We start from the raw sequence: 15441 nt of genomic DNA on the forward strand, positions 1-15441 counted from the left end.
GTTCTTGCCTATAAAATGAGAAATAATTCAAAGTAAAAAGAGAAAGAATCTTAGAGAATATTAGAAAAGAATTTTAAGAATGCAATATTTTATGTCCCTCACTGTATAAACACACATATGCTGACACAGAGACTCTACTATGTGCTATACACGTGGACTTTCACATGCAGTTCATCCAAAGTCACCTATACCTCTGTAACCCTCATGTCATTTTTATACTCCATTTCTACCAGCCTGAAGTTCAAGTCAGTTAATTCAACCTCTCCTACTTAATTAGCTCTTTCCTCTCACAGTTATGCATTAGACATTACTCTTGATCACATACAGTATAAACAAAAATGCTAACTTTGATAAGAAATGGGATTTACAGGTAGCTTAACTAGTAAGGATACCAGGTAGTTTGCAGAATTAAAGAAAAAACTATAGGAACTGCCAGGACACGTTTTTTCGCACACACTCCTCTCCTCCAACATATAGATCTCCATGTGAAGGGAACATGGTGTTGGCTGCACCAACTGAAACATTGGCAGAAAGAAAAAGCTTCTCTCAGCATCAGTTCCAGGGAAAGGCTCTGTCTGGGACTATTCCAGGTCCATGCCCACCCCTGAATCAACTGTAATTGCCAAAGGGATGGGGTTCGCTCTGTGTCTTAGCTTGAGTTATTCTGCAATAAGAATTGAGATAAATTATTTGCATGCAAGTACCTTATTTGAGGTCCCAGGGATTATTGCAAGGGGGTGGGGAAATAAAAGAAGGAAGAGAGTGGTTTAATGAGAAGGTTATTGCTGTGGACAACCAAGGACCCAGGCTGGTGGAGAGTCTCTTAGAAATCATTTGCCACATAACTCAGAGTTGACACAGTCAGCAAGAAAGCTGAGGTATACATCCACAAATCCTCTTTGCTTGTGCATATCTCTGTTGTAAATGGGAAAGCTCTTACTACTTCGTACTCTAATGGTTAGTTAAATTATGTATCTCTTCCTTGAACTTAAAAGCCTTGAGGGTGTGTCATTGCCACTTTTAATTTCTCCATAACCTATCTCAAGACTTGACACATGGTAGGAAATCCATATATGTTTGTTGACTCAGTTAATAAGGAATACAATTTTTAGATTTCTAAAACACTACCAACATGCAGTTGCAAGATTCACATGTGTCGTGTACAGAGCACAGTTTAGAGAAGAAAAAAACATATGTAGTATAAAATAAATTGTGAGCTGTGTAAATTTATTGCACACTAAATCACCAAAGCTAACACTATAGGGGAACCGAGAATAAACCACATTTGTTTCTAGGAATCTTATAAAATTATATATGTCTTTCTGTTCACTATTTTTATATTTATTAAAACACTGATTTTTTTAATCAGATAAACTTTAAACAAATAGGATTATTCTCTGCCTATTTTCCAATAGAAAATGTTCATTGTTCATAGGGAACAAATTAACTCACCTCAGGTCTAATCAGAAGGCAGAAGGATTTCCCTTACTTTCTGTTGCAAAACATGATCACAGTAATTCTGGTGTTTTACTACAGTAGCTAATATTGGACCAAATGGATTAGATTGTTGTTTTGCCTACAAGTGTCAGTCACATGAACCAAAATACTTTACCGGCTGAGCAATTGATTTGGCATAAATCAAAGTATTAACATTTTTTTTTTTTTTTTGGCCATGCGGCTTAGTTCCCTAAACAGGGATAGAACCTGGGCCCTCAAGCAGTGAAAGCACAGAGTCCTAACCACTGAACTGCCAGGGAATTACTAACTTCAAGGTAAATTTTAACACCATTTATAATTTAGTTGTCTAGTATGTAGTTATATTATCACCATAGCTCTGAGATTTTATTTATACTTATATTTAAATTGTGATAAAATTTATAAACTGATTAAAAGTTGTGAACAAAATTTCAGAAATATGTATGCTCAACTCTCAGATGTTAAGCCTTAACACTCTTGTCTCATGAACCTGCCATATTCTAGTCACTTGACAAACACCAACAATTTAAAAAGAGTTCTAGTGCACCTTCCAAATCCTGTCTGTCTAAGATGTTAAGTCTTGGGATTCTTTGTGGTTTACAATTTCAGTACTTTTAAAAATGGAATTTGATCAGAATATTTTCTTAAAGAAATGATATGATGGCTCTGAAATAGAACTTATTTTAAATAACAGCTATAAAATTAAACCACAGCATAATGCTTATGGTATCCAAGAGTCGACCTCTTTTTAATATTCTAAGGTAGTTTTTTAATGTTGCTGACTTTAGCTTTGATCTGCTACAGAGGTTGAAGAATACCAGTAAAGGCAATAGTAAGTAAACATTTTTACAATAGTTATGTTATAAATATGTTTAAATAAAAACATATATATAAAAATATGTTTATATATAAAACATTTATATGTATACTTATATATTTACATATAAATAATATATTAAACATATATACAATATTACACATGATATATTATATAACATATAATATATATTATGTATTGTATAATAATATAACATTATATAATATATAATATATATATAACATAATATGTATATAATATAATACATTATATTAAAAATAATGTATATTATATACTATAATAATATATTATAATATATAATAATATAATATATTATACAATTTAATTTAATAATAATGGATGATATACTATATATTATATAGTATAATACATATTATATATAATGTATTATATTACATCTTATAATATAATATTGGGCTGGCCAAAAAGTTCATTCTGTTTTTTCTGCAACATCTTCTATATTATATAATAATTAGTAATGTATTATGTTACATATAATATATTATATAAAATATATATCATATGCATTATATTCATAACATATTAAGTATATTAAATATATTATTATATTTCTATATAATACATAATTTATAATATTATTATAAATAATATAATATAAATTATAAGGATATTTTATGATGTCTTTAGTATATTATATACTTTTAATATATATTATATATAATATATTAACTATATTATTATAATATAACATATATCATTATATAATATATGCTGTATAATATAACATATATTGTTTTTTAATATCATTAAATATTATTTCATAGAATATGGCATATATTATATATAATATATTATATTATTATAGCATAATTATATTTATAATTATATATAATATATTATATTATAATGTATTATATGTATAATTATATAAATATATGTTATTTATATCTTATTATAAATATTATAAATTATAATATATAATATATTATATTACATGACATCTATTATATATTATATAATATATTATATAATATAACATAGATTTTACATTATATAAAACATATGTTATATATATTTTATATATAATATGTAGTATAATATATAATATATTGTATTATAATATATATTAATATATTATATATTAACATATATAACATATCATTTTATTATATGTTATATACAATATATATTAAATACTAATATATTCTATATATAAGATATATAAATGATATATATTGATATATAAATTATAATTAATAATTATATTTGATATATAAATATAATGATATATAAATTATATATCAAAATGATATATAATGATATATAAATTAATAATATATGTAAAATTATTATAATTACATTATATTATATACCATTATGTATTTTGTATAATAATATGATATATTTATATATTTATAATATATAAGTATATATTTATATATAACTATACATATATATGTTTATATATATAAAACTTTTTTACAGTAGTTATGTTATAATTATATTTATATATAAACAAATATATATTGTTTATATATAAAACTTATATTTTTATATATATAAAACAACATATTTTAGAAATGATGTGCACTCCAGCAATACTTTGTGCTGAATAATAATTAAAAATGAATAAGCAGAAGATTCACTGTGCCCACATGCCACTCTACCCAAAGCACTGCTTTGAAGAGTCATAATCTCTGAAGCCTTTTGTAGAATGATGACGTTCCAAGAAAAAAAGTGATTTTGCTCACGTACTATGGCACAGTGTAAATTTTCCCTAAGCTATTTTTGTGAGTGCTCTGGAGTTCAGCAATCTTATTATTGTTTGCTAGGAGACAAGAAGCTTTTATGATATCTCGAAACTTACTTTCCCCTAATCCCGCAACAGGAAATTAATCTTACAAGATTATATACATTTATTAAATTCATTTATGAATTGAAAATAAATTATTAAAATATTATTTGAAAAAACATGCCTATCTTGTAGAAAATTATCTCTGGTGAAAATGGAGGTGGTTTTATTCATATTGAGGAAATATACTGCTGCTCCTCAAGAAACATTTGTCTATTACTTATATTCTTAGAATATATTAGTAGCATAGGTAAAGCATCATGGAATAATTCTGTGGAGTAAATTAGCTCTTCCCCTGCTATTGACTATTTTTTCAAAAATTTCACTTTCAATCTTTGTTAAAAAGAATAGTATTCTATTATCTACTTCATAATTACTGTGGTTTTCATGATGTTGGTGCTCCCCTCATGTTTTGTTTTAGCTCTATGTTTCTGCCTCATTCCTGGAAACATTTACTCATATGCTTTATACAACTGTGTTATATGCTTTATAGAGCCCATGTCAATTTTACAAAAATAATTACTAATGGATTTCCAGATTCTAGTTCTAATCCCTCAGAAGGCCCAGAAGTTTCTGCCATTTACACAGGTTCACGGACTTGCCTCTACGTATCATTATAGAAGATTACCTTATATCCTCAGGAAATCTTCGAGGATTTGTAGAAACAAAGGGGAAATTACTTTGACTAAGACAACGAATGAACAAATACAGTCTAAATTGGCCTTTTTTGGACAGAAGATTAAATGAGCATTGTCCTTATCTTTAAAGGACTACTATTCTAGTAAAGCCAGTAACAAGGAAAGAGATATAAACACATAAGTAATTATTAGAAAATAAATAGCTGTTTTTTTATATATATATTATGTTTATGACACATTCCAGTTATGCCAAAAATCGACCATGGGCTAATTTTATGGCAGAAGCATTCCCGCTGAAGATGGTAATAGCTTTTGCATAGCCCACAATACAGGAGCAGCAAACATTTACTCAGAGCTCCTGCAAATTAACCAGACCTCTTCCAGTTACAACTGAAGAGATCTCAATCAATCATCTTTAATGATAATAAATTACGTTATTGTTTGATACGACCCAAGAAGCCAGAAGCAGCCTGGCTTCAAGTGTGACAGGGTCCAGGGGCTCCAATGATGTCATTTGATCTGCCCATTCTCTGTCTCTTACATGGGATCTCTCTTATTGTACAAAGTAGCCACCAGAGTCACATGATACTAGTTTAGCAATCTAAGCAGAAAGAAGTGATGCTCCATGAGAAAAGATATAGTGAAGCATTTGATTACTGTAGATTGAACCTATGCCCATTTCTAACCACTGCTGTTGTTAGGAACACTACATGGAGAAAATTATTCAGGAAAGAAAGACTGTTAACAAAGAATAAGAGAGGATTTCTGAAAGAACTTAGTTTTAAAAAGAACCAAAGTTATAAAGTCTCTCCTTTCCCCCCATGCTATTCAGGTTAACTTTTTATATTATTTCCCCAGTATGTTTATATATCTGAGTTTGGAGTCAGATATTCCCCCATATATAGATCTTTCTCTCACCCATTCTTAAGAAGCTACTAGCCTATATGGACAAAACAAACAATGAGATCAAACATTAAAACAAATATAAGCCCTTACCTTCTCTGCAAATGCAATAATGATTTCCATCTACCAAAGTCAAGCATGTTGAATTGTTTTGGCAAGGATCACTGAGTGGATCGCAGGGGTTATAGTGTTGATGGCAAAATTTTCCAGTATAAAAGGGTGGGCACAGGCACACAAATTGCCCAGGGATGGAAGATTCATGACAAAGACCTCCATTCATGCATGGGTCAGAGTCACATTCATTTATTTCTTCACTACAATTCTGTCCAGTCCATCCAGATGTACAGTCACAGCTGAAATGAATATTTAAGAAATATTAACCATACTATTTCAAATTCTTTCTTCACATTTTCAATGTAATGACTACATTGAACGAATTGTGACATTTTCTCATTTATAACAAGATTAATAAATTACACATATTTTAAAATATTGTTTGCCTAATTTCCTGAGACAACTTAATGTATGTTACTGCCAAACTGACTTTATTGGCTGATAGAGATTTAAGAAGCATTTGGTAAATTTCTAACATAGGCCACTGAGACGTATCTGAGAACAACAAGGCTGCCAATTGCAATTTTAGGAACTGTTGAGCTGAAATAACAATTGAGAACATTTCCTCAAGTATTTCTTTCATGTAAAATAATTTTCACAGATAGGATCACTGTTTATAAGCCTAAGATGATATTTAATTCAATTGCTTTAACAACATGTGATTCTTCAAATCACCAGAGTATTTATCACAAGGTGATACTTTATGTTAAGTAGCTGTTTTTGTTTCAGTTTTTGTAAGCTTTAAAAAACATCTTTTCTATTAATATATGAATAATGTAGGAAAATTGAAGAGAAAGCAAACAAAAAAAGTAAAGAATTCGGATGTTTGTCTATATATCACAGACTCTAGCTCAGTCTCTCTCAAATTTCTCTTGGAAATTTTGATTTCAAAAAGCACTTTAGCCAAACATTTTCCATCAAGCCAGGCTAGTTCTGCTCCTAAGAGCAGGAGGATTCTAACAGTGTAGGAAAAAGCGTTTTCCACACGAAGTATTATTCAAATAAGGTAAATGAACAGATAATAATGAAATCTGCAGACACAGAGTCAATGTGAGTATTGTTGATCTACTGACTGAATGGACATCAATTTTACACTGAGGGCAGGTTCAGCGAGAGAGCAGGTGTCAGTCTGTGGGCAGGTAGAGCCCCAAATTGTGAGTAAATGTACCATCGGCAAGTAGCACATCATGGGACAAGGCACAGAAGATACTAGAAGAACTGTTTTTAGAGAAAAAAAATTCCGTTGCTGATAGTTTAGATAGTTAAGATAACTTTATAAAAGTATTACATTGCTGAAAGATCTAATTTGTTCATGATAAGCAATATCTTGCTTAAAAGAAAGAGGAGAGGAGAGGAGGGGAGAGAGAGGAGGAGGAAGGAAGGAAGGAAAGAAGGTAGGAAAGAAAGGAGGGAGGAAGGAAAGAAAGAAAGAAAGAAAGAAAGAAAGAAAGAAAGAAAGAAAGAAAGAAAGAAAGAAAGAAAAAAAAAGAAAGAAAGAAAGAAAAGAAAGAAAGAAGAAAGAAAAGAAAGAAAGAAAGAAAGAAAGAAAAGAAAGAAAGAGTAAGGGAAAGAAAGAACCTCATGTTTAGACCATTCCATATTAATAAATACAGAAGATACCAGTACAGTGAGAGGAGAGAGCTGAATGACTGGCTTGCACCTGTTCATGAGCTTGAATTCTAGATAGATATAGTTGCCATTGAAACGAATACTAAAATTAATAGGGGGTAAGATGATTGGAGTCATAATTGATTAATAATATGTCTACTAGTTCAATAAGATTAAATCCAGTCTAAAAAAAAAGAAAAAACAGTGGATTCTACAGCTATTATTTTTTTTTTTAATTTGGTAATGTGCAGAAAGAGATTGCTACCATGCAAATTGAATATTTCTTTGTAAGGTATGTTTGCATAAGGCAAACTTTACAACTGAAACAATTCATACCTTTGAAATATAAATATATATTTTGAATATGTTATTTCCCTTAAGAATGAGTAAAAATAATTGATACTTTCATTTTTCTTTCTAAAAAAATAATGACATTATTTTGGTGACTATCCATCCTCATTTCCCTAGACAGTCCTGGCTTAGGCCTATTGTTAAATATAATTATTTACAGGGTACTCTTTCACTTACAAAAGTGTCTCAGGTGCTCTTCTGTTCATCTTTGATTATCTCCTATGTCACTTAGTAAAACTGAAAATTTTCCAGAAAAGGCAATACTATCACTTACTTGCTAATCCTGCACCTGCCTTCACTTGCTCTAAAATGTGTTTGCCACACCCTTTAAGAATTCAACACATATATTACCTTGTATTATGAACATTTGCATGGCTTTCCTCCACTATTAAGCTCTGATTCCTTGATGTGTAAGAATTGTCTGTATCTCCATACTCTCAGGTATATAATATATGTTGAAAATATTATAAATATTAATTAATATAAGGTCTTTAGTTAGAATCATATAGATGAGCTTAATGAATTTGATAATCTCAGCAAATTGTTGTAAAGACTAAATGAGATAATGAATAAAAAGTGTATATAGATCCTGACATCAACATTGCCCAGTTACCCAAAGTGGTTACGAGGTGCTGTCACAGAATTAAAAAAAAAACATTTTTTACCCTATTTATGCCTAAATAAAATATGCATCTCGAAAATGAGTATTGCTTCAATTTCTAGTGCTAATTTTCATTTTTCAAATTACATCCTATTTGTCACAACTGTCAAATATATTACACAATGTGATACTTCCAATAAAACTTTGAAATTAGTAGAACTATTCTTACTCTCACTATACAAATGAGATGGCTTGAAGTACAAAGGATACAAGTGATTTATCCAAAGTCATATGGTCATATGGTTAACAAACCTGAGCTCTGAAAGCCAGACATCTTCCTCCCAGTTTCCCTCTTTTTTTTTTTTTTTACAGGTTTCAAATCCATTATAAGATCATTCAACATTTGTGAAATAACACTAAAGTTAGGCATAACCAAATCTCAGAAAAGTAGCTTCAGTGCATTTATTTTACTTGAAATTACTTTTAAGGGGGTGTTGCACAGATATTTGTTTTTCTTTTTCTTGTATTCTTTCATGAGTACATAATTGCAACTTAATTATTTTAAAAGAGTTCCCTGTGTATAATCTTCAATGCTTAAGTATTTAGCATATGCACTGAAGGTTTGTTTTATCGTCTCAAATTACAGGTGGCCAAGATTTCATGTGGTGTCCTTATGCGGATCGAGCCTTTGGTGCATCAACAGAATTGATGAGACCAAAGCCTATGTAGGTCAGTGGATATATTGTAGAAAATAAGGTTCCAAGGAACAAAGTCATTACTAGTAATTAAAAATCAGACTATACATTTATATATTTGAATCTGCTTTTGAACATACCAGAGAAGCTAGTCCTTGGTGGATGGAAAAATATATTTTACGTGAGAGCTTCAATCTGGTTCCTAGGTGTACCATGAAATAATTTAAGGATTCAGTATGATCTGGCAGGATATTTCAAATGCACAGCTAGAGCCAGAGTCTTTATGGATTAAAAAACCAACTAAACAAAAACACATACTCTATGAGTTTTCAAATATACAATTTCAGTAGTAAATATTTGAAAACTAATTTAGTGTGTACTTAATGGTAGACTAATATATTATAATTTGCTGTCTTTCCTAGAGAGAGAACCAAAAATCCACTGGCATAAACACATTGGATTCCTTCTAAGTAAGAACAGCATTTCAATTCTTAAATGTTGATTTAAAGAACCAAAGCTAATAATAGAAAATAAAGTAGTGTCATTGTAATGAAATAGGAAAAAAAGAGTATTCATGAAAGAAATAAATTAGCTTAAAAAGTTTTAGTAGATTCCAGCTTCTGAATACTTACCATTCTGCATGCTTACCTTACCATAAATATTGATATCCAGTGACTAAATATTGTTCAGCAATATTTATCTATGTTTTACACAGGTATACCAGGTTTTAAGGCTACAGTCTTATAAATACAAATCTAAAAATATATGTAATTTAAAAGGATCTTTTCATATACAAACTAGTTCACTTATTGTTTGTTACAGCCATTACTTATATGCAAAATAAAATTCCAAACAAAACTAGCAGGTGAAAAAGAAATGATAAAACTGTGAATAATAAAATAGTACTATTACTAGAAAAAGGAAGAAATAAAAAATATGGGCTACTCAAACTAAGTCATTCAATCTTTATTTTTTTGCTATATCCATTCGCCTGTTTGTTCATTCATTTAATTATAGCATCAGCGGTACCATCAACAAAACTATATTAATAATGAATCTTAAGATGGTCACTACTGTTGACTTAACCACTGCAATTATCTTGGAAAAAAATGGGAAAGCATTTAGCTCATTCAGATTGGTAACATTTATTTCAAATAAACTATTTTATTGGTAAACATTAAAGTCAGAAAACAGGATAAAGTCTACTCTGAAGAACAACATGAAAATGTTAAGATGTAAAAACATACGAGTGAGACAGTCTGGGACCTGGGACCCTTTGCTGCAGTGCTTGCACCTGGACAAAAGTCTCCTCAAGCAACAAAATACAAAGAAACTATAAGCAACTAAAAATAACTGCATTCATGTGCAGTGGGAGCAATTATGAACAAGAAGATACAAAAAGACCAAAAACCAACTGCCACTCCCGAGGTGTCTGGAGCAAAAGCAAGTACTGCACATTGCCCTTGCACTGAGGGTTGGACACACCACCTAAGCCGCCCCTCAGCCCAACCCACAGATCTGCCCCCACCCCTACCCCATTTATTTTTTATTTTATTTTTTTTTAACATCTTTATTGGGGTACAATTGCTTTACAATGGTGTGTTGGTTTCTGCTTTATAACAAAGTGAATCAGTTATACATATACATATGTTCCCATATCTCTTCCCTCTTGCATCTCCCTCCCTCCCACCCTCCCTATCCCACCCCTCCAGGCTGTCACAAAGCACCGAGCCAATATCCCTGTGCCATGCGGCTGCTTCCCACTAGCTATCTACCTTACTACATTTGTTAGTGTGTATATGTCCATGACTCTCTCTCGCCCTGTCACAGCTCACCCTTCCCCCTCCCCATAACCTCAAGTCCGTTCTCTAGGAGGTCTGCATCTTTATTCCTGCCTTACCCCTAGGTTCTTCATGACATTTATTTTTCTTAAATTCCATATATATGTGTTAGCATACAGTATTTGTCTTTTTCTTTCTGACTTACTTCACTGTGTATGACAGACTCTAGGTCTATCCACCTCATTACAAATAGCTCAATTTCGTTTCTTTTTATGGCTGAGTAATATTCCATTGTATATATGTGCCACATCTTCTTTATCCATTCATCCGATGATGGGCACTTAGGTTGTTTCCATCTCTGGGCTATTGTAAATAAAGCTGCAATGAACATTTTGGTACATGACTCTTTTTGAATTTCGGTTTTCTCAGGGTATATGCCCAGCAGTGGGATTGCTGGGTCATATGGTAGTTCTATTTGTAGTTTTTTAAGGAACCTCCATACTGTTCTCCATAGTGGCTGAACCAATTCACATTCCCACCAGCAGTGCAAGAGTGTTTCCTTTTCTCCACACCCTCTCCAGCATTTATTGTTTCTAGATTTTTTGATGATGACCATTCTGACTGGTGTGAGATGAATGGGCAGAAGACCTAAATAGACATTTTTCCAAAGAAGATATACAGACTGCCAACAAACACATGAAAGAATGCTCAACATCATTAATCATTAGAGAAATGCAAATCAAAACTACAATGAGATATCATCTCACACCAGTCAGAATGGCCATTTAAGTGACTGGTTCGTCCCCCTCAGGGAGTGAGAAGGACACCTGTTGCTTGTTTTTGCCACAGCAGAGTCCCAGTAAAGCCTCATCTGTCCTCTTATCAATTTCTATTGATAAAGAGTGCAAGGACCCGACCTGGTAACAGGAGAAGATTGTTATGGGTGGAATGAATAGAGGGAGCTGGCCTAAAACGTTACAGCAGGGCAAGGTTGAAAAAAACAGCAACAGCAATGCTGAAACTTTTTTTGCATCCTACCCTAGAAGATATTTAAGCTTTTATTGTTGTTTTTCAGTACCATAGTAACACAATCAGATTGTTACAGAGTAGAAAATGGACTAAATTAGGAAGAGGTTGGTAGCATGAAAATCTTTTAGGAAGCTATTGTTTTATTGCTGATAAAAGATGACAAGAACCTAAACAATGGCATTAATAAGGTATACCAGATTTGAAGTAGATTTCTGATGAAGGCTTGAGAACACTTGATTATAAGCTGATGAGGCTGAGTGGGTAATGGGGAGGATTCTGTGGCTTTTAAATTCAGTGTTGAAGAGAAAATAGTGCCATCAGGTGAGATTGGGAATGGAGTGATGGGGAGGGAGAGGAGAGGGTACTGATGCTTAATACACTGTAACTTAAATTAACTGCATAATTTAAGATGCTGTCTTGTGTGCAGTAAGAAATTCCAATAATGGGACTCTGTGGAAAAATCAAGGCTTGGGATAAAAATTCAAGGGCCATTCTAATAAGTATTACTGGGAATAATTTATCATCAATCAAGTTTAACACTGGCCTTTTTTACTAAAACACGAAGTTAATTTATTAAAAATATAAAATTAGCCACTCAGTATTACACGATACATTATTCAATATTTTATGGAATCTCTGAATGTGAAAGAATAAGCAGGAAAGAATCCTACTAGTTTGATTACCTAACAAGTGCTTGATAGATAGAAAACAAACCTTTTTTTTTTTAATTTTATTTTTATTTTTTGAGAGTGAAGACCTTATTATTGAGTATATATTCTAAATGAAAGAATTTATATTTTAATATTAATAGGAAAAGATCTTTTCTATCCAGTCTATCAAGCCTCACTGTATATATATATATGTGTGTGTATATATATATATATATATATATATATATATATATATAATATATATATATACACATACATACACATATATGTGTGTGTATATATATTTTAAAGATATATACTTTATAATTTGCAAAGTATACTATTCTTTATCCATTGTAAATAAAATCTATATGTAAGTTATCTATCTATACTGGAAGAATTTTCTATATTTTTAAGCAATGTACATTTTGATGCAAATGAACTATTTGGATATTTCATTGGTATAATTCTATTTCAATTATCTATGTTTCCAATATTCTATATGATTTCATCTCCTGTTCTTTGTAAGAAGACAACTGATCAATAGTGATTTTTGCAGTTGTTGAATTCAAGATGTTCTCTAGACAGGTGAGCAGCCCTGAAAAGCAATACAAGGCTTTGTTCAAGCTTCAGAGCATCCTCATCTCAGAGCAATAAGCTGCAGAGCCAGACAAACAGAGGCAGGAGCTTCAGTGGGTCAGGCCTCTTGTATACTCACTCAGAACCTGAAATAACTCTGATGAAACTCATGCTGTATTTGGAAGAAAACCCAAGTTTATACCTTAAATCTGGGACTAGAAAACCAAAGCCAACCATGTTCCTTCCAGACAGCAAGAGCAGTTGAACATTTTTGCCATTGTGATTATAACATGGAAACCATAATGATGGAGCACTTACCACTGAGACAGAAGATCAGATTGCAGTAGATTTTTTAAGCTACAATGAGCATAAGAAATTAATCTTGAAAGTGACTTTAACAATAATCTGAATAAAATACGTATAAAAAGGCTGACTACAAGACCATTCTGTGAGTTTACCTGTCGATCTAGGAATATGGCTAAGCTATAAACATGAGTAACACAATCACTTATATGACTCATCTTTAACCATAAACTCAGTTTATATTTAAAATATATAAATTTAACATCTTTAAATTTTTGTATTTTACATTTCATTTTTTGCTTTGATGTTACGTGTGTGTGTATAAACACAGAAAATTGATGCTGTGTCAGTTTTCCTGAGCAATTAATTATTACTTCTGGCCCTTGTTTTTTCCCAAAATAGATCCTTTGGACAAGTTAATGTAAGTCTGCTTTTAAATATAATTTCCTACATATTCATATTTTATATTTGCACCTTTATATTTACACCCGCAAATTTATATTTGCACCTTTTTTACTCCTTAAAATTGTACTTAAGTATATGTATGCATGTGTATATGCATTCATAATGTTTATAAACTATACACATGCAACTTGTTCAAATTGTATTCAAATAACACTTGAAAAATACATATACATCTTTTAAATATGGTGTAAGAATAAATAAAAACTCTAATGTATGTAAGTATTTTTTCTTTCAAGTACAATTTGAGTAGGAGACAGACAAGTAGAATACAAAACAGGCTGCAGTGTGTTACTTTAAGGAACTAAAGTACTGAGATATGGAACTTAAACCAATTTATGAATATTTTGCAAAATAATTCCTAAGTACACAGTATGTCAGAAGTTTTACAGGGAGAAACATTTTAACTCCACATTTAATAAACACCAGACTTTAAGTCTCAGAAGGAAATTGACTGAGCAAGAAAAAGCCATAGCACTTTTGTACATTTAGAAATTGTACTATAAGCGAGTAGGAAATGAATAAATCTTTGGTTTGTTGTTGGGACTAGCATTACAATAAATGCTATATTTGTTACCATATATATATATATATAAAATCTCCAAAAGGAGTAATATGCATCACAAATACACTAAGTACCAATAATACACACTTAGTTCTACACTGTATGCATACAATTCGATTAATTATGAATAGCAGCACATTTTTGCTTAGCCAACGATAAAAATATTTGAAAATAAACTTACTTAAGAAGGAAGTTAACAAGTATTTAGACATATAGAAATTATTATGAACCTATTAATATTTTATTAAAATGTAAGATTTAGAACATTTCCTTTTTAAAAAATATAGAAAGCACCCATATTTATCTATTTTTAATGGAAGTATGAGATTATAAAAAGAAATAAGAGAAACAGAGATGAGGAAGAGAGAAAAAGGGAGAAGGAAGTTGAGGCAGAGAAATCTCTTCCAAGAAATGTCACTCAAGGGCCACGTGTCTCACAGGGGCTACATGGAAAGTATGTATATCTATGATCCTATTTCCTTCTTGGAACTTTGTAGTCAGTCTTGGAAGCTTGTAGAAATTGATGGTCCATATTAACTGGAGATGATATACAAGAATGCTCATGGCAAACACTGGAGAAAGAAATCAGAAGCTAAGAGAAATGAGCATGCTAAACGATGGATGCTATATAAGGTCACACAATGACCATATTCTGCAGAGGACCCAGACACCATCCTTCTTATCAAAGTGATAAGATATATAGTTTTCAGAGGTGCTCCAGCTTCACTGAGAAGCTTAGTGTTGGCTGTTCCCTGTAGTCCAGGTCTGATTATAGGAGATAATGTTACCAAAATTGGCATCCCATAAGTAGTAGGGATGATAGGAAATTTAAAATGACCAGGTGGTGGTTCATGACCATCAGAGAAAGTAGGGCACAATTATAATTATCACCAAGGTTAGAGAGGCCGTCAGTGTCCAAGATCCGCAGAGAACTATGGAGACAATAGAACACATTTTCTCTTGGGGCAGAGTAGATTGGATGAATCAAGCATGGATAATTAGGAGTTTGAGGGCAGCCCTCCAGCTAAAAATGAT

General features: G+C 31.4%; 1 protein-coding gene across 1 annotated transcript in view; it reads right to left on the minus strand.

Moving 5' to 3' along the window:
* EYS (eyes shut homolog) overlaps positions 1-15441 on the minus strand; it is a 1685417-nt gene that overhangs the window by 1168734 nt on the left and 501242 nt on the right. Inside the window, exon 14 of the mRNA XM_033867388.2 lies at positions 5762-6021. Coding sequence (XP_033723279.1) covers positions 5762-6021 — 260 coding nt within the window. The remainder of the gene's footprint in view (positions 1-5761; positions 6022-15441) is intronic.

The sequence above is a fragment of the Tursiops truncatus genome, chromosome 12, assembly GCF_011762595.2.
Source record: "Tursiops truncatus isolate mTurTru1 chromosome 12, mTurTru1.mat.Y, whole genome shotgun sequence".
NCBI classification, from domain to species: Eukaryota; Metazoa; Chordata; class Mammalia; order Artiodactyla; family Delphinidae; genus Tursiops; species Tursiops truncatus.